The sequence below is a fragment of the Ictalurus furcatus genome, chromosome 5, assembly GCF_023375685.1.
Source record: "Ictalurus furcatus strain D&B chromosome 5, Billie_1.0, whole genome shotgun sequence".
NCBI lineage: Eukaryota > Metazoa > Chordata > Actinopteri > Siluriformes > Ictaluridae > Ictalurus > Ictalurus furcatus.
This window is the reverse complement of record NC_071259.1, coordinates 14118786-14137289: the sequence shown is the minus strand read 5'-3', so window position 1 is coordinate 14137289 and position 18504 is coordinate 14118786. Positions and strand designations below refer to the sequence as shown.

At 41.3% G+C, this 18504-nt stretch overlaps 1 protein-coding gene across 5 annotated transcripts in view; it reads right to left on the bottom strand.

The window, feature by feature from the left end:
• ikbkb (inhibitor of nuclear factor kappa B kinase subunit beta) overlaps positions 1-18504 on the bottom strand; it is a 105922-nt gene that overhangs the window by 9145 nt on the left and 78273 nt on the right. For all 5 annotated transcript variants that reach the window (XM_053624815.1, XM_053624816.1, XM_053624819.1 and 2 more), the window contains 7 exons: positions 13748-13899; positions 12976-13037; positions 12777-12880; positions 7248-7297; positions 6152-6251; positions 5889-6036; positions 2476-2597 (listed from right to left, as the gene is read on the bottom strand). In XM_053624815.1, the coding sequence (XP_053480790.1) occupies positions 2476-2597; positions 5889-6036; positions 6152-6251; positions 7248-7297; positions 12777-12880; positions 12976-13037; positions 13748-13899 (738 nt within the window). The remainder of the gene's footprint in view (positions 1-2475; positions 2598-5888; positions 6037-6151; positions 6252-7247; positions 7298-12776; positions 12881-12975; positions 13038-13747; positions 13900-18504) is intronic.

Genomic DNA, 18504 nt, shown 5'->3' with positions numbered 1-18504 from the left:
CTTTTCAGGAGAAGCACCTCATACCAACAGTGAAGCATGGTGGTGGAAATTTTTTGGTTTGGGGTTGCTTCACTGCCTCAGGAACTGGAAAGCTTGCATTCATTGATTCAACTATGAATTCTGCATCATATCAAAGAGTGCTTGAAGATAATGTGCGGCTATCTGTCTATAAGTTTAAACTGAACTGAAAGTGGACCTTGAAACAGTATAATGATCCTAAGCACACTAGCACATCCACCAAGGAATTGAAAAAAGAAGAAATGGAGGGTTATGGAATGGCTTAGTAAAAGCCCAGATTTGAATCCCACTGAAATGTTGTGGGGGATTTGAAATGGGCAGTACATGCAAGAAAACCCTCTAACATCTTGCAACTAAAAGGAACTAACTCGCATGGAAGAGTAGTCAAAAAGCAGCCGATGTCAGAGACCGGTGGACAATTATGCAAAACGCCTACAAGAAGTTATTTCTGCTAAAGGGGCAATACTAGCTTCTGAGGCCAAGGGTGTACTTACTTTTTCCACAGAAGTATATCACTATTTCTGTTGAAAAAATGATTGAAAAAGCTAATTTTCCTTGTGATTTTGTTCAAGTATCCATCCATCTCTCCATCCATCCATTTTCTGTACCGCTTAACCTTACTGGGTCATGGGGAACCTGGAGCCTATCCCAGGGGGCATGGGGAACAGGGCCAGAGACACCCTCGATGGGGTGCCAATCCATCGCAGGACACAATCACACACACACACATTCACACACCCATTCATAAACTACGGCCACTTTTGAACATGCCAATCAGCCTACAGTGCAAGTCTTTGGACTAGGGGAGGAAAGCAGAGTACCCGGAGGAAACCCCAGAAGCACGGGGAGAACATGCAAACTCCGCACACAAATGGCCACGACAGGAATCGAACCCTCAACCCTGGAGGTGTGAGGCAAACATGCCAACCACTAAGCCACTGTGCCCCTTTGTTCAAGTATATTAACTTTATTAATGGGCACTGTTAATAAGATGATCAAATGGTTGTCCAAATATGTCAAAAAAGCCAACAATTTCCATGGAGTGTATTTTTACATGACTGTACAACCCATAGGTATACCTCAAACTATCAGATTCATCAAGTACAATGCATGTTTAAAAAAAAAAAAAAAAAAAATTCCGCAAGTAACTTGCAATTTTATGTTTCAAACAGAGATAATGATAGAGAGGCAAAAGTTAATTACCGCAGCTTTAAACATATCAGCATCAATCAGAATCACAAGTGCTCTGAGCTTTAGTATTGGTCAGAAGCCTAATACATAACAGTTTACCACAACTAGTCTTGTTATTTTGTCTTTGAACAGTACTTGGCAAATATTGTAAATAAATTCTAAGTATAAAGTTATGTGTGTTTTGCGTTTGTTTCTAAATTTTTTTGTTTATTTATAGGCCTAGCTAGCTATCTCTCACTATCTTCTTCAGTGAAATTTAACTAGCTAGTTAGCTACTACTTAGCTGCTTTTTAGAAGTCTCGCCCAAATAATGGATACTGTAGATTTAAAGTGAAAAACTCTGCTGCAACTGAAAAAAAGACTCTGATGATCATAATGAACATCCTTTCAACACACTCAGTACTGTTTGACTGTATAGCATACAGCTGCAGAAGAGTAATGATTTATACTCCCACTATAGATGTCCCACTATAGAGTCAGAATGGCTTCCTTTTTTTTTTTGAGTCTGGTTCCAGTCTACTTTTTTGCATTTCTTTGTGCTTTCAGTGATGGCTATATCCAGTGAGAGAGAGTGAGTGGGTGATCAAATTGACAGAGCATGCAACACACACATGCGGAGCAGCATGAATGTGAATTTGAAAGGAGCAAAAGCCACGAGTTTGTGACAGACAGTTTCAGTTGTTATTTTTTATTTTTTATTGAATTTTTGAAAGTGCACTGGCAAGCGCAGTGTGAACAAACGTGAGCCCAGAGGTCTGTTAGAATTTTGCCTGCCTCCCGAGTCTTCTTATGCACCCTAAACACAGTTTCAAAGTTTGCCTGCTCTTTACACACTTGATCCAACTAAAAGCATTTAGAGAAATGCTAGACTTAAGGGAACCAGTTCGAGTGCACTACATACAGTACACAAAACTACTAAAGCCACATACACCACAGCATGTGATTTTAAAAAATATACTTATGTACCAGTATAAACTAAATATTAAGGGGAAAAAGTTTATAACAGGACATAAATCTCATCACATCTGAAAATATTTAAAATTTTGTTGCAGTTTAAGGACAGCCATATTGGCTTAAAACATCCTTGTAGAAACTTATGTTCACAGGTCGTGCATTTACAGTCATGCGAATGGATATCTTGTATATCCAGTGTGAATAAGAAGTGACCTTATTCACACTATTCATCATTAAACCTTTGTAAAACTAAAAATTTTAATATGCATTATTAAGTACTATTTTACTTATGAAAATGCACTCCATACTCACGGTTGGTGGAGAATAAGAAGGCTGTCAGGATGAGGAGGTCTGTGCTGTAGCAATGGAGGACCAGAGTTAGGTGGGGTTCGCCCTCCATCAGGACTCCCACTTACAGGACTCCGAACCTTGCTCTGGAAATCCCATAGATAATTTAGTGGATCATAGAAATGTAGATAGTAGCGTTGCTTAATGATATGTGGTTAAATGTGGTAGTGCTTGTAGTTTAGGGCTGGTCATTGAATGATTTGTTGAATTAAGTTCAAATGCCATGAGTACAGAGACCCACTACTGTGTGACTGAGCAAGAACCTTATACAGTCAGGTCCATAAGTATTTAGACAATGACATAGTAATTTTGCCTCTGTACCCTACCATAATGGATCTGAAATGAAGCAATCTATTTAACAAAAATATTGCATTAACCATTTAGGAATTACAGCCATTTTTTAGAGTCCCTCCATTTTCACAGGCTCAAAAGTAATTGGACAGTTGACTGATAAGCAGTTTTATGGCTAGGTGTGGCCTGTTTCCTCATTAAATTGATGATAGTGTCACGAAATGGAGGATGAGATGGAAGCAAGTGCAGGTTTGGCAGTTTAATCAAACAAAGTCCAAGGATAAGGCAGAAATCAATAGTCAAAAGACAGGCAGAGGTCAGGCGATCAGGCAAACAGGCAAAACAGGCAGGGCAGAGAATCGAGGTCAATAGAGTAAACAAAGGTCAAATATCAGATAGGCAAACACAATATAATGCTTGGACAACGACAGAGACTAGGCAGCTGAATGTGTACTTTGCAAAGTCTAAATGTTCACAAAGTCTCTTTTATGCTGTGTTTGTGAGTGTGTGTGAGATTGGGTGCAGGTGTGTGTATTTAGAACTCTGGAGAAGGCGATCGTGTGCGGGAAATGTAGTCCTCTTCGGCCATGTTTGTAGTTTGTGGTGCTTCCTGGGAAATGGAGTTGCTGGTTTGCTGTGATATGACAGATAAATTGATAAATTATGGAGATAAGGGTAGTTGTTCATGGGCACTCTTAATATGCGGTCCAAAGAGGTGTCTATGTGAAGAAGGCCATCATTAGGCTGAAAACAACAAAATAGACCTATCAGAGAGATAGCAAAAACTTCTTAAAAAGAAGGAATGCACTGGCAAGCTCAGCAACGCCGAAAGGCCTGGAAGATCCTGAAAATCAACTAAAATGGATGATCCCATTCTCAACATTAAAATAAAAAAAACAAACAAAAAAAAACTGCCCACTTCTGATGCAAGATTAACTTGTACCAAAATGATGGGAAGAGAAGAGTATGGCGAAGATAAGGAAGGACTCATGATCCAAAGCATACCACATCATCTGTCAAACATGTGGAGGGAGTATTATAGCATGGGCATGTATGGCTGCCAATAGAACTGGATCACTGATGTTTATTGATTATGTGACTGCTAATAGAGCTATACTTTCTGCTCTGATTCAGATTCAGTCAAATGCTGCAAAACTGATAGGATGGCATTTCACAGTACAGATGGATAATGACCCAAAACATACCATGAAGGCAGCCCAAAAGCTTCATAAGGCAAAGAAATAAAATTTTCTTAAATGTCTGATAATTTCAAGCCAATTGAGCATGCTTTTCACTTACTGAAGACAAAACTGAAGGCAGAAAGTCCCACAAACAAGCAGCAACTGAAAGCGGCTACAGTAAAGGTGTGGCAAAGCATCTTAACGGAGGAAACTCAGCCTTTGATTATGTGCATGGGTTCCAGACTTCAGGCAGTCATTGACTTCAAAGGATTTGCGTCCAAGTAATAAAAATAATCCTAATATTTATAATTATGTTAGTTTGTTCAATTACCTTTAAGCCCCTAAAAATGGAGGGACTCTGTAAAAAAAATGGCTGTAATTCTTAAACAGTTAATGCAATATTTTTTGTTAAACACCTTGAATTAAAGCTAAAAGTCTACACTTCAATCAGATCTTGATTGCTTCATTTCAAATCCATTGTGCTGGTGTACAGAGGCAAAATTACAAAAAATGTGTCACTGTCCAAATACTTATGGATCTGAGTGTATGTCAACTTTTTAGCTGTAAGTTTTGACTGTATACTGTTAGGATATACAGTGGTTCTTGAAAGTTTGTGCTTTAAAGAATTTTATACATTTCTGCATAAATATGACCTAAAACAACATCATATTTTCCTAAAAGTAGATAAAGGTAACCCAATAAAAAATGAGACAAAAATATTACACTTGGGCATTTATTTATTGAGGAAAATTGTCCAATAGTACATAGCTTTGAGCGGCAAAAGTATGTGAACCTTTGCTTTCAGTATCTGGTGTGACCCCCTTGTGCAGCAATAACTACAACTAAATGTTTCCAGTAACTGTTGATCAGTCCTGCACATCGGCTTGGAAGAATTTTAGCCCATTCTTCAGTAAAGAACAGCTTCAATTCTGGGATGTTGGTTGGTTTCCTCACATGAACTGCTTGCTTCAGGTACTTCCACAACATTTCATTTGGATTAAGGTCAGGACTTTGACTTGGCTATTCCAAAACATTAACTAGTCTTCTTTAACCTTTCTTTGGTAGAACGACTTATGTGCTTAGGACTGCTGACTTGCTGCATGACCCACTTTCTATTGAGATTCAGTTTGTGGACATATGCCCTGACATTTTCCTTGAAGATTATTACACATCTTGCTCTTGGAGTGATCTCTGTTGGTGGACCACTCCAGGGGAGGGTAACAATGGTCTTGAATTTCCTCCATTGATACCCGCATCTGCCTGACTGTGGATTGCTGTTGTGCAAAAGCTTTAGGATGGTTTTGTAACCTTTTCCAGCTTGATGAGCATCAACAACATTTTCTGAAATCCTCAGACATCTCCTTTGTTCGCGCCATGATACACTTCCACAAACATGTGTTGTGACGATCAGACTATGAATGATCCCTGTTCTTTAAATAAAACAGGGTACTCACTCACACCTGGTTGTCATGCCAATGATCGAAAACTCTAATTTCACCTTCAATTTAACTGATAATCTTAGAGGTTCATATACTTTTGCCACTCACTGATATGTAATATTGGATCATTTTCCTCAATAAATAAATGACCAAGTATAATATTTTTGTCTTATATGTTCAATTGGGTTCTTGTTGTCTACTTTTAGGACTTGTTTTAGGACTGATGGTGTTTTAGGTCATATTTCTGCAGAAATAGAGAAGATTGTAAAGGGTTCGCAAATTTTCAAGCACCACTGTAAACGTCTGCCAAATTAATTAATATATGTACATGCATATGCAGGAGCTCCAAACTGCTCACAAACTATTTAAATGTTAAAACCCCAAAAACTTCACTTGTGGGGTCTTTTTCATAGTTTGAATTTGACTTATATTAATACACTATTGTGTATAAGTGTGTGTAACTCACACAGGCCACTTTAAGCAGGTTCCACAACTCCTTCTGTCTTTTTTCTTGCATTCGACGCAATTCCTGCTCACACTGAGCCATGCTGCTCACCATGCCCTCCACCCGAGGCAGCAACTCCATCACCCTCTGTCGGCACACCACTGTCTTGCTGCAAATAATCAAGGGAAATAAAGCATGGAATCAAAATTGAAACCATGGAAACAAAATTTCTAAAGCTAAAAATGCACACTATCACATACACAAACACAGAAACACAAACAGACCTGAGGTGTGAGTAAAACTCTCTAAGTTTTTTCTCATAGAACTGAATTGCCTGGACCACCAGCTTCACCACTTCCTGACAATCACCTATACCCCTCTGATCTGAAGGCAGATACAAAATAATTGAGGCAACAGTAATGTTATATTTTTCATATAAACTATATGGCTAAATGTATGTGTACACCTGACCATCACACCCATATGTGGGCCTTCTCCAAACCATTGGAAGCAGATAATTGTCTAGAATGGCTTTGTATGCTGTAGCATAAAGATTTCCTCTTCACTGGAATTAAGGGGCCTAGCCCAAACCTGTTCCAATTTGACAATGCCCAGTGCACAATACAAGGCCCATAAAGGCATGGTTTGCCAAGACTGGTGTATAAGAACTTGAGTGGCCTGCACAGAGCCCTGACCTCAACCCAACTGAACACTTTTGGGATGAACTGCAATGCAAATACATGCCAGGCCTCCTCACCCAATATCAGTGGCCAACCTCATTAATGTGCTTGAATGGGCAAATCCCTACAGCCACACTCCAAAATCTAGTGGAAAACCTTCCCTGAAGAGTGGAGGTTATTGTAACAGCAAACTTGGATTAAAATGGAATGGGATGTTCAATAAGCACAATGATTGTTCAATGATTGGTCAGGTGTCCACATACTTTTAGCCATATAGTATACACAGCAGATTTCTGAATGATATGTAATAATCCTTATAAAATACATCTTCCTTGGTCTGTTTTTCTTAAGATGAGACAAGTACACAAATAGGCAGGCAAGTACACAAGTTCTATATGACAAATCTTGTGGATTTGGTCCATCTAGAAATAAACTGTCCAATAACTATCTTCCAACCAAAACACTTACAACTACGGTAATACAAGCAGCAGGTTGTGTTGCAAGACTATCATAATATGGTTGAATCTAATATGCTTCAGTGTGTTATATTATATTCAGTTGTGTATAGACTGTAACTTGCAATTACTAAAAAATGCATTTTACACAGCTTTCTTTAAGAGCATCAGATGCTCTTTCTTTAAGAGCATCAGAAGACACCTGCCATTGTAAGTATGCCATTTATGCCAGTATGCTGTCTCACCCCTGGGTTTCTCTCTGAGCTTGCGGAATAAGTCCATTGCCTTCCCCTCACTGAAAAAACAAAACAAACATGTAAGAGTAGTAATGACTAATGTGTGTCAATGTACACTCACCGTCCACTTTAATAGGAACACCGGTACACCTGTTCATTTATGCAGACATCCAATCAACCAATCAAGCGGCAGCAACAAAATGCCTAAAATCATGCAGATACAGGTCAAGAGTTTCAGTTAATGTTCACAACAAACATCAGAATGGGGAACAAGTGTGATCTCTGTGACGTTAACCTTTGACAGCATGGTTAATGGTGTCAGATAGGCTGGTTTGAGTATTTCAGAAACTGCTCTCCTAGGATTTTCACACACAACAGTCTCTAGAGTTTATACAAAATGATGCAAAAAGCAAAAAACATTGAAAGAGCGATAGTTGTGTGGGTGGAAAAGCCTTGTTGATAAGAGAAGTCAGAGGGAAATGGCCAGATTGGTTCGAGCTGTCAGAAAGGATATAGTAACTCATAAAATCACTCTTTACAACTGTAGTGAGCAGAAAAGCATCTCGGGATTGTGGCTGCAGCAAACGATTATTTTCAAAAATTCGATTAGTTGCCCAATTTTTTATTTATTTATTTCTTTTTCTCTCGATTTTCCGATTAATCGGATTGGGGGCCGCGCTTTCAGTACGATTTATTCATTTATTTAAAATAAAATCCACAAACTGAGTCTTACAAATATAAATTTAACACTAAAACTTTATACAACTGTTTGTCCAATTATATAAGACTGAAAAGAACCCAATACACACAGACACACACCAGAATATATATATTATTCATTTAGGACTTTAGTTTAATTCAGTGCTTTTTGTGCATCCATAAAAATAATGCATAATTATTAGTTATATACCCTAATATATGTGTGTGTATATATGTATATATATCTTTTCATGTAACAACACTGAAGAAATGACACTTTGCTACAATGTAAAGTAGTGAGTGTACAGCTTGTGTAACAGTGTAAATTTGCTGTCCCCTCAAAATAACTCAACACACAGCCATTAATGTCTAAACCGCTGGCAACAAAAGTGAGTACACCCCTAAGTGAAAATGTCCAAATTGGGCCCAAAGTGTCAATAATTTGTGTGGCCACCATTATTTTCCAGCACTGCCTTAACCCTCTTGGGCATGGAGTTCACCAGAGCTTCACAGGTTGCCACTGGAGTCCTCTTCCACTCCTCCATGAGGACATCATGGAGCTGGTGGATGTTAGAGACCTTGTGCTCCTCCACCTTCCGTTTGAGGATGCCCCACAGATGCTCAATAGGGTTTAGCTCTGGAGACATGCTTAGCCAGTCCATCACCTTCACCCTCAGCTTCTTTAGCAAGGCAGTGGTCGTCTTGGAGGTGTGTTTGGGGTCGTTATCATGTTGGAATACTGCATACTGATCATGCTCTGCTTCAGTATGTCACAGTACATGTTGGCATTCATGGTTCCCTCAATGAACTGTAGCTCCCCAGTGCCGGCAGCGCTCATGCAGCCCCAGACCATGACACTCCCACCACCATGCTTGACTGTAGGCAAGACACACTTGTCTTTGTACTCCTCACCTGGTTGCCCCACACATGCTTGACACCATCTGAACCAAATAAGTTTATCTTGGTCTCATCAGACCACAGGACATGGTTCCAGTAATCCATGTCCTTAGTCTGCTTGTCTTCAGGAAAACTGTTTGCGGGCTTTCTTGTGCATCATCTTTAGAAGAGGCTTCCTTCTGGGACGACAGCCATGCAGACCAATTTGATGCAGTGTGCGGTGTATGGTCTGAGCACTACAGGCTGACCCCCCACCCCTTGAACCTCTGCAGAAATGCTGGTAGCACTCATACGTCTATTTCCCAAAGACAACCTCTGGATATGACGCTGAGCACGTGCACTCAACTTCTTTGGTCGACCATGGCAAGGCCTGTTCTGAGTGGAACCTGTCCTGTTAAACCGCTGTATGGTCTTGGCCACCGTGCTGCAGCTCAGTGTCAGGGTGTTGGCAATCTTCTTATAGCCTAGGCCATCTTTATGTAGAGCAACAATTATTTTTTTCAGATCCTCAGAGAGTTCTTTGCCATGAGGTGCCATGTTGAACTTCCAGTGACCAGTATGAGGGAGTGTGAGAGCGATGACACCAAATTTAACACACCTGCTCCCCATTCACACCTGACACCTTGTAACACTAACAAGTCACATGATACTGGGGAGGGAAAATGGCTAATTGGGCCCAATTTGGACATTTTCACTTAGGGGTGTACTCACTTTTGTTGCCAGCGGTTTAGACATTAATGGCTGTGTGTTGAGTTATTTTGAGGGGACAGCAAATTTACACTGTTACACAAGCTGTACACTCACTACTTTACATTGTAGCAAAGTGTCATTTCTTCAGTGTTGTCACATGAAAAGATATAATCAAATATTTACAAAAATGTGAGGGGTGTACTCACTTTTGTGAGGTACTGTATATATATATATATATATATATATATATATATATATATATATATATTATGCATTATTTTTTATGGATGCACACAAAGCACTGAATTAATCTACAGTCCTAAATTAATAATAAAAACTCCCTTTTACTGCACCTTATGGTTTATATTACTCACTGATTTTAGGCATATTGTTTTACTTTTGATCATAGTGTTTTGATTAGACATTACAGATCTTACTTGCACTCTCACCGCGAGTGAGGAGCAACGCGGCCTCATTACTAACAGATCACTTCCGTTATAATAAATGACAGAAGTTACACTGCAAGCGTGCAAATACACCATATAATAAAAATAAACTTAAATTAAACTAAACCTTTTAAGCAACTTGCACCAGTTTCCCCAACCCCTTGAACACAGTGGAGCATTTTGGATACAAACATAAGTTTGTGCTTGTGCATCACTATCGTGCTTCAGTGCTACACAAACTCCGCTTTATAAAGTTTGATCTTCTTCAGGGTGTTTAATATAAAATACGCCCCTGCCATATAGGACTTGGGTGGCACACTTTCTTCCTCAGTCACTTGACGATTACGCCTCCGTCTGATGGTGACTGAGGTCATGTTGGGAATAAATGGTAATGTTGACAAACAGTAAACTGAAGAAAGTCATTGTCAGTGACTCTGGGTGTCTGCTAAATTTAGCGGTATCACATTACGTGCGTATGATGTCATGTGCCACTGAATAGGAAGCGGCTTATACTTCCAGTTAGTAAAAAAAGTAATGTGCTCCATTTGAAACGATACTACCTTTCTAAAATTCATACACTAGACCAGTGGTTCTCAACCTTTTGTCAACCCTGGAAATTTTTCGAACAATCCACAAGGACCCCTAGCATATTTCGAACAATCCACAAGGACCCCCTCACTCCACAACAATTATAGGATATATATTAAACAGTCATTTCTATATATGTTACTTTATTTTATTAATATTTAACATTGATAATATTAACATTGGACATTTAAAATTGAATCCAAACATTTCAAGATTTTATTTTTTTACATTTTATTGTTGGTGTGGCATTTAATTTGTCTCTCTGAATTATCTTTTGTTTATTTTATCCATCAATGCGACACTTGAACTTGTCTACCACTCATAGATTCTTGCAAATTATCATTTCATTTGTAAATAAATTTTAACTAAATGAATCAATGAATGATCATCAGCTCAGCTAATGTGATATATGTGAATGCACGCGAATAACCAAATTGATTAATTTTAAAACATCTCATTTGAATATGTTTTAAAAATGTTTAAATTATATATATATATATATATATATATATATATATATATATATATGTGTATATATATATATATATATATATATATATATATATATATATATACACACATTATTTAAACATTTTTAAAACTTTCCTACGGACCCCCTGCAATTACACCACTGACCACTAGGTTGAGAAACACTGCAGTAGGCTGTAGAGTACATAGTGCGTAGTGTAAGTGTATAGTACGTCATTTGGGACACAACTTTAGTATTTACATTTGCATTTTACATTTATTCATTTAGCAGACGCTTTTATCCAAAGTGACTTACAAATGAGAAAATACAAGCAAAGCGATATATCAAGCAGAGAACAATACAAGTAGTGCTACCATACAAGATCCATTAATTGAGTTCCAGAAGAAGCAAAGTGCACAGAGTAGAGGTGTAAGTGCCAGAGTAAGGTTTTTTTTGTTTTGTTTTTTTAGGGGTTGGTTAGGTGTTCATGGAAGAGGTGGGTCTTTAGTTGTTTCTTGAAAATGGTGACAGATTCTGCGGTCTGGACTGAGGTTGGAAGTTCATTCCACCACTGAGGAACAATTAATTTGAAGGTTCTTGAAAGGGACCTTGAGCCACGCTGAGTAGGTACTACTAAGCGTCGGTCGTTGATTGGTCGCAGATTGCGTGAGGGAACGTAAGCCTTCAGGAGAGCGTTGAGGTAGGAGGTTGCTGTTCCAGACAAGGTCTTGTAGGTGAGCATCAAGGTCTTGAATTTGATGTGGGCTGCTACAGGAAGCCAGTGGAGGGAGATGAAGAGGGGTGTGACATGGGTTCTCTTGGGCTGGTTGAAGACGAGGTGTGCTGCCGCATTCTGAATCATCTGAAGGGGTTTGATGGAGCTGGCTGGGAGGCCCGAGAGTAGTGTGTTGCAGTAGTCCAGTTTTGATATGACAAGAGCCTGGACTAGTAGTTGTGTAGCCTGTTCGGTGAGGTAGGCTCTGATTTTCTTGATGTTGTACAGGATGAGCCTACAGGACCGTGCAGTTGTTCAGATGTGGTCTGTAAATGTCAAGCTGTCATCAAGAATCACCCCAAGGCTCCTGTTCGTCCTGGTTGGCTTGAGTGTGGTTGAGCCGAGCTGTACAGTGAGGTTGTGGTTGATTAAGGGACAAGCTGGGATGACGAGAAGCTCAGATTTTGCCAGGTTGAGCTTAAGCTGGTGTTTCCTCATCCAGACTGAGATGTCCGACAGTCAAGCAGAGATTCGTGCAAAATTCGATCTGCTACAAATCAGATCAGAATCTGATCAGATCAGATCACAATTCGTGCAGAATCGATAAGTATTTAGTCTAAGAAGCGTGTTTTCAGAACAGAAGTAATGTAGTGAGTAAATGTACTGTGCACAGACCAACTAATCGATAATGAGATTCATTAACAATGATTTTCATAATCGATGATTATCGATTTTATCGATTAGTTGTTGCAGCTCTACTCGGCATGCACAAAACATCGGACCTTGAGGTGAATGGGCTACAACAGCAGAAGACCACATTGGGTTCCACTCCTGTCAGCCAAGAACAGGAATCTGAGGCTATCATGGGCATGGGCTCATTAACTGAAGCTCTTGACCTGTATCTGCATGATTTTATGCATTGTGCTGCAGCCACATGATGATGGCTGATTGGATAACTGCATGAACATGCAGATGTACAGGTGTTCCTATTAAAGTGGATGGTGAGTGTGTATTGTCTGTGTGTTTGAACTCACAGAGACTCCAGGGCTTCTCCACTCCTCCAAGGATGTCTCTGGAGGTCTACTATATCAGTCTGTAATTTCATCATCTCTTCCTCCAACATAGTTACATCATCTGTCTGATACACAGAAAAATGCATACACACAGTAAGCAAATATCTAGCACAGTAATATCTGCTCCTGTGTAATACTGCAGAATGATAGAAACACTCACCTGACCATGGCTGAGTGCAGTTTGCTCCATCTCTCTCCAGACACTTAGTAACTTCTCTGAAGCTGTAACAACATGATTGTTTCTGAAGAACCACCAGTGACCGCTATTAAGATTGAGCCTTATAGCATGGTATCTACTTGTAGACATAGGCATAAAACTATAATGCACACACACAGCTGTGTGTATACAACACTTACAATCATTAAAAGCCAGATAGGCAGCACCAGTTGTGTTTTCTAATTTTTTTAAGTCAAGTTTTCTTTTCACCATGCTATGTCTCTTCGGAATAGCAAGTCTGGTAAACAGAAAAACTAGGCTTGTCATTAGCCAGCTCTTTAGTTCAAACCAAGGTACACAAAACGTATGCTTCTGTCATTTGTCCCTTTGTGTAATTTGTACTTTCGTTAGACCATGCACACTTTTAATATAGTCTCCTAATTTCTTCTCCAATGTCATCTTGAAAGTACTCCACCTTGGTCATGTGTATTACACCCACTTGTCATCTTAATTACAATTGAGGCGTTTTTGGAGATGTGAGTGAACCAGTCTTAAATAAATTTGCTTTGACTATGTGTAATTGCTTGTCATGACTGTCAATGAGACATTATGTGATCAGCATCAGTCTCCACTTTATATGCGTCTTCTGTGTATTTGTAACCTTTGACCCCTGGTCCTGCTATTGTTTTTGGTAGTAACTTTGACTGAAAAGTTGAGCCTTACTTTTACCAGAACACCACAAGCGTGTATGTGTCTACATATGTGTGTGTTTTACCAATGCCAGTGGCCCTCTGCTCCTGGTATTTGTCCATGTCGATGTGCAGACTGGTAGTGAAGAATTCAAGCGTAGCTTTGAGTCTCTGGTGCACAGAGACCATCTCATTCTTCTGCTTGGACAACAAGCCATTATGCCTCAGCAGGCTCATACTGAGACAGTCAGATGCATATGAAAGAGAGATTCCAGTAGAAAATGTACTTGTACCAATACCAGTATTTTACGCATACAAAAGTTTAAGATAAAACAAAACAAAACAATACAAAAAAACAGCACAATATACACATACATATAATTATACATTGGGCAAAAGAAACGATGGCAATTATATCAGTATACTGTAGACTAGTACTTAGACTTTGTACATTCATTTTCCACTTTAATAGCACAATAGTCCTCCTTAATTAGTTTATGCAGTTATCTAATAAGCCAATCATGTGGCAGCAGCACAATGCATAAAATCATTTAGATACAGTTCAAGAGCTTTGGGTATTGTTCACATCAAACATTAGAATGGTGATCTCTGTTACTTTAACTAAGGCATGGTTTTTGGTGTTAGATAGGCTGGTATGACTATTTCAGAAACTGCTGATCTCCTGGGATTTTCACACACAATAATCTCTAGCATTTACATTAAATTGTGTGAGAACATTTGGGTTAGGCATTTAAATGTGTGAAATCATGCCTATTTATAGGCCTACCATGGTCAGATGACATGGCAATTATGAGCATCGCGTGACAATGAAAACTGTGAACCACGTCCTTGGCCTCTATTTGCTGAAGCGAAGACACAATTCACAGGTATGCCCCAGTATGACAAAGCTACACAATCTCTTGTTCCCTTCTCAGAGAACAGGGATACATGTGTAACTCAGACGTTCCCTTTCAAAGGGAACTCAATGTTGCGTGAGCTTCACGCTGTGGGAACGAGAATATGCACTCCATCATACTGAACATCAACTCGCTGTTCTAAAAGATCCAAGCCTGAGGGTCACTGCAAGACACTCACGCCTGGGGTAGAATGTATGTCTAGACTGTAATATCGAATGAATGTGTGCGGCATAGACCACCCCGCCACAGCACACACATCCTGTAAAGGTACCCTTTTAGATAAAACCTTTGAGGATACGACCCCCCTAGTGGAATGAGCCCTTATGCCCAGACATGTAGCAAGACTGCGTGCCTCATAAGCGATAGAGGTTGCTTCCACTATCCAATTAGAGATGCGCTGCTTTGACACAGCATCACCTCTACTGACGCCACCAAAGCAGACCGGGAACTGCTCCGACCTACGCCACTGGGCAGAGCGATGGACGCAATTACAGAGCCCTTACTGAACACCGTAGGTGCAATTTCTCTTGTTCTGGTGTAAGGAACGGAGGAGGGCAGAAAGCCTGCAACACTACCGGCTGGGCAGCAGAATATAATCCGGTCTAGGATACAGGAAGTCCTTGGCTAATCCAGGGGCAAAGTCAAGGCAGGAAGGGGCAACAGAGAGAGCTTGTAGATCTCCTACTCGCTTGAGAGATGTCAAGGCCAGCAGAAGAGCTACCTTTAGAGTCAGAAGCTCAAATGGGGCACCTGACAGTCCTTCCAGGACCACAGACAGGTCCCAGGAAGGTATGCGTGGTCTGCAGATGGGCCTCAGCCACCTGACACCACACATAAACCTCTGTGTAAGAGGATGTTGCCCCACAGAGGCTCCATCAATAGGGGCATGGTTGGCCGAAATGGCAGCCACACAGACCCAGATTGTAGAAGGAGCCAACCCTGTTAAGAAACATCCCTGTAAGAAGTCCATGACTGTAGCTATTTCACAGTTTACTGGGTCTAACTGACGTTCCTCACACCACAAGACAAAAAGTCGCCACTTGAGAGCATATAATTTTCTCATGGATGGTGTTCTAGCATTCAACATGGTCTCTACAACCTCAGTTGAGAGACCAGAATCTATGAGCTGGTGCTCCTCAGGGGCCAGACCCACAGTTTCCATAGTTCGGGTTGGACAAGGGTGATAAATTAATCTTCTGGCTTGAAATAGTAGATCCATGTTAACGGGAATCTCCCAGGGAGTGCCGTCTATCAGGGATATTCTCTCTGAGAACCGTATTCGAGTTGGCCAATATGGTGCTACTAGCAGCAGATGTAGATGGTCTTGGTGAACTCTCGCTAGAACTTGTGGGAGCAGAGTGTTCAGGGGAAATGTGTACAGACATGACCTCGGGCACATGTGCACCATGGCGTCCAGCCCCAGTGGTGCAGGAGGAGTGAGGGTGAACCACAGTGGGCAGTTTCCTCATGTTTCCTCTTAGCTGAACCTTTGCCATATGGACTACACCACTTGTGGATGGAGCCTCCAATCCCCTGTCCTTAGCCCATGCCTCAACAGAATGTCTGCCCCCACATTCCGGTTGCCCAGAATGTACATTGCACTCACTGATAAAAACTGCCCAGAGAAGAATTAGTTGTGCCTGCCTGAACAGGGGGCGCAAACATAACCCTCCCTAGTGCTGATATATGAGACCATCGCTGTGTTGTCTGGCACAACTAACACATGGTGACCTCTCAATTGAGGAAGAAAGAATTTCCGTGTAAGAAATACAGGCTGCATTTCTAGGCATTTTATATGCCACTCCAGATGAGAGCTGCTCCAGAGACCATGAGCTGGACAGCCGTCATCTCAATGTTGAATCACCAGTTCCCTGGATCGCGCTAGAATTAACTAGTCATTAAAGTAGTTTAGTACATGGATGCCCTGGACTCACAAGGGAGCCTGAGTGGCATCCATGCACTTTGTGAAGGTGCGAGGAGATAAAGCTAGACCGAAGGAAAGAACCCGATATTGGTATGCGTTGCCTCCAAACGCGAACCTCAGGAACTTGCTGTGACTGAGCCATATTTCTATGTGTAAATATGCATCTTTCAGATCTATCTTCATAAACCAGTCCTTAAACTGAATCTGTGGAACGATAAGTTTGAGTGTCAGCATCCTGAACCTGTATATCCGACAGTATGATTCAGATTGCGCAGATCTAAAATTGGCCGCAGACTCCCATCTTTTTTGCGGAGCAGGAAATAACTGCTGTAAAAACCTCCATCCCTCAGGGAACGGGGTACATGTTCCATGGCCCCTTTGTCCAAGAGGGATCTTACTTCCTGCACTAACATCAGGCTGTGCAGGTGGTGAGAACGCGTCTGAACCGGGGGGGGTCGAGCTCTGAACTGGACCCGGTAACCCTTTTCTACGGGGGACAGAACCCATGGAGACAAATTTGGCGGTAGTTTCTACTCTGCCAAATGGCCTTTTAGTGACGTTAACTCTTCCACATTCTGTTAGAGGGAAAGCATCAGATTTTCATTGCCCTGTGACAGCTCGCTGACCAGAGAAGACTGGAAACTTGGGACGACATTGTCTAGAGGAGGCCCTACACTAATACTGGGGGCTAAATGTCCCAACAACCTCACGTCCCCTGATACTTCCCTCTGTGGCCCATCAAGACCACTCCTTTGTCTGCTTGGCCTTTACAATCATTGTCAAATCAGTCCTACTAGCAGGCCGCGACTGTGGCCGCCTGGTCCCCCTGGCTCTCCGCGGGGGGAGGCAGGCCGCCACACTCCCCTTCTGTGCCTCCCTCACAATAGTGCTGGCCTGGGCTCCACTTGTGGATACCCAGGCGAAATTCGACACAACTAGGAAGGAACTGGCTGAAACCCATTGGCGATGGAGTTAACCACACCGCTGAACAGGCCGGAAGGTTATATAATATATATATAATAAAAGACCTTATCTTTATCCCCCATCCCTGAGAGGTTGAGCCATAGGTGCCTCTCCACCGAAACAAAGCTATCCATTGGTCGCCCGGAGAGACACATCCATTGCGCAGTGAAGCTCCACCACTGCCTCGGGCCCAATTCCCTCCCCACTGTTGAGCTCACTCAGCAGGTCTGCTTGGTAGGCCCGCAACACTGCCATTGTATGCAGTGGCCCACAAGCGAGACCCGTTGCCGCATAGGCTTTGCCAACCAACACCGAGGTGGCCTTACATGGCTTGGATGGCAAAGCTGGCCCCCCTAAATTTCCTGGCATCAATGAAGAGCAGTAGTTTGCAAGCACCTCCTCCACCTTTGACATAGCTAAATACCTGTGCTGTTCATTCCCCATGATGGCCGAATAATTTGACATTGTGGGGTTATAAACATGGCTAGTGTATGGTTTTCCCCAGAAGCGCAATATTTCATCAAAAAGGGGCAGACGTTTCATTAAACATAACACTATGGGAGCACTCCTCGTGTGCAACCGGCATCTGAAGCTTGTGTAAAATCATGCCTATTTATAGACCTGCCATGATCAGGTGACGTGGCAATTAAGCGCGTCGTGTGATATGGCACCTGTGAAGTGCGTCAGCCTTATTATTTTCAGCGAGACTGCATGTCAGTTGTTTGTGTAAAGAAACAAAAAGACGCTTCATTTCCTCTCTATCTTTTCTCAAAATCTCTGGACTTTTCTATCCCTTTAAAAAAAGGAGAAAAAAGAAGGAATGAGCGAGAGAGAAAAATATAAGTGAGAGAATTCAGGAAGTGTGTACGGCTTGCTCCCGTTTCATTATGGGGAATAGTTCACACTTTCTGTATGAAGTGTCTAGGGGAGAGCATACGATGGCAGCTTCGAGAGGCTTCGCATGGTAATGCCTACGTTAGGCAGCTCCGCTCGTGACTCGTGCTCTTCTCAGAAGCCGAAGTGAGTTGGGTTTCAGAGC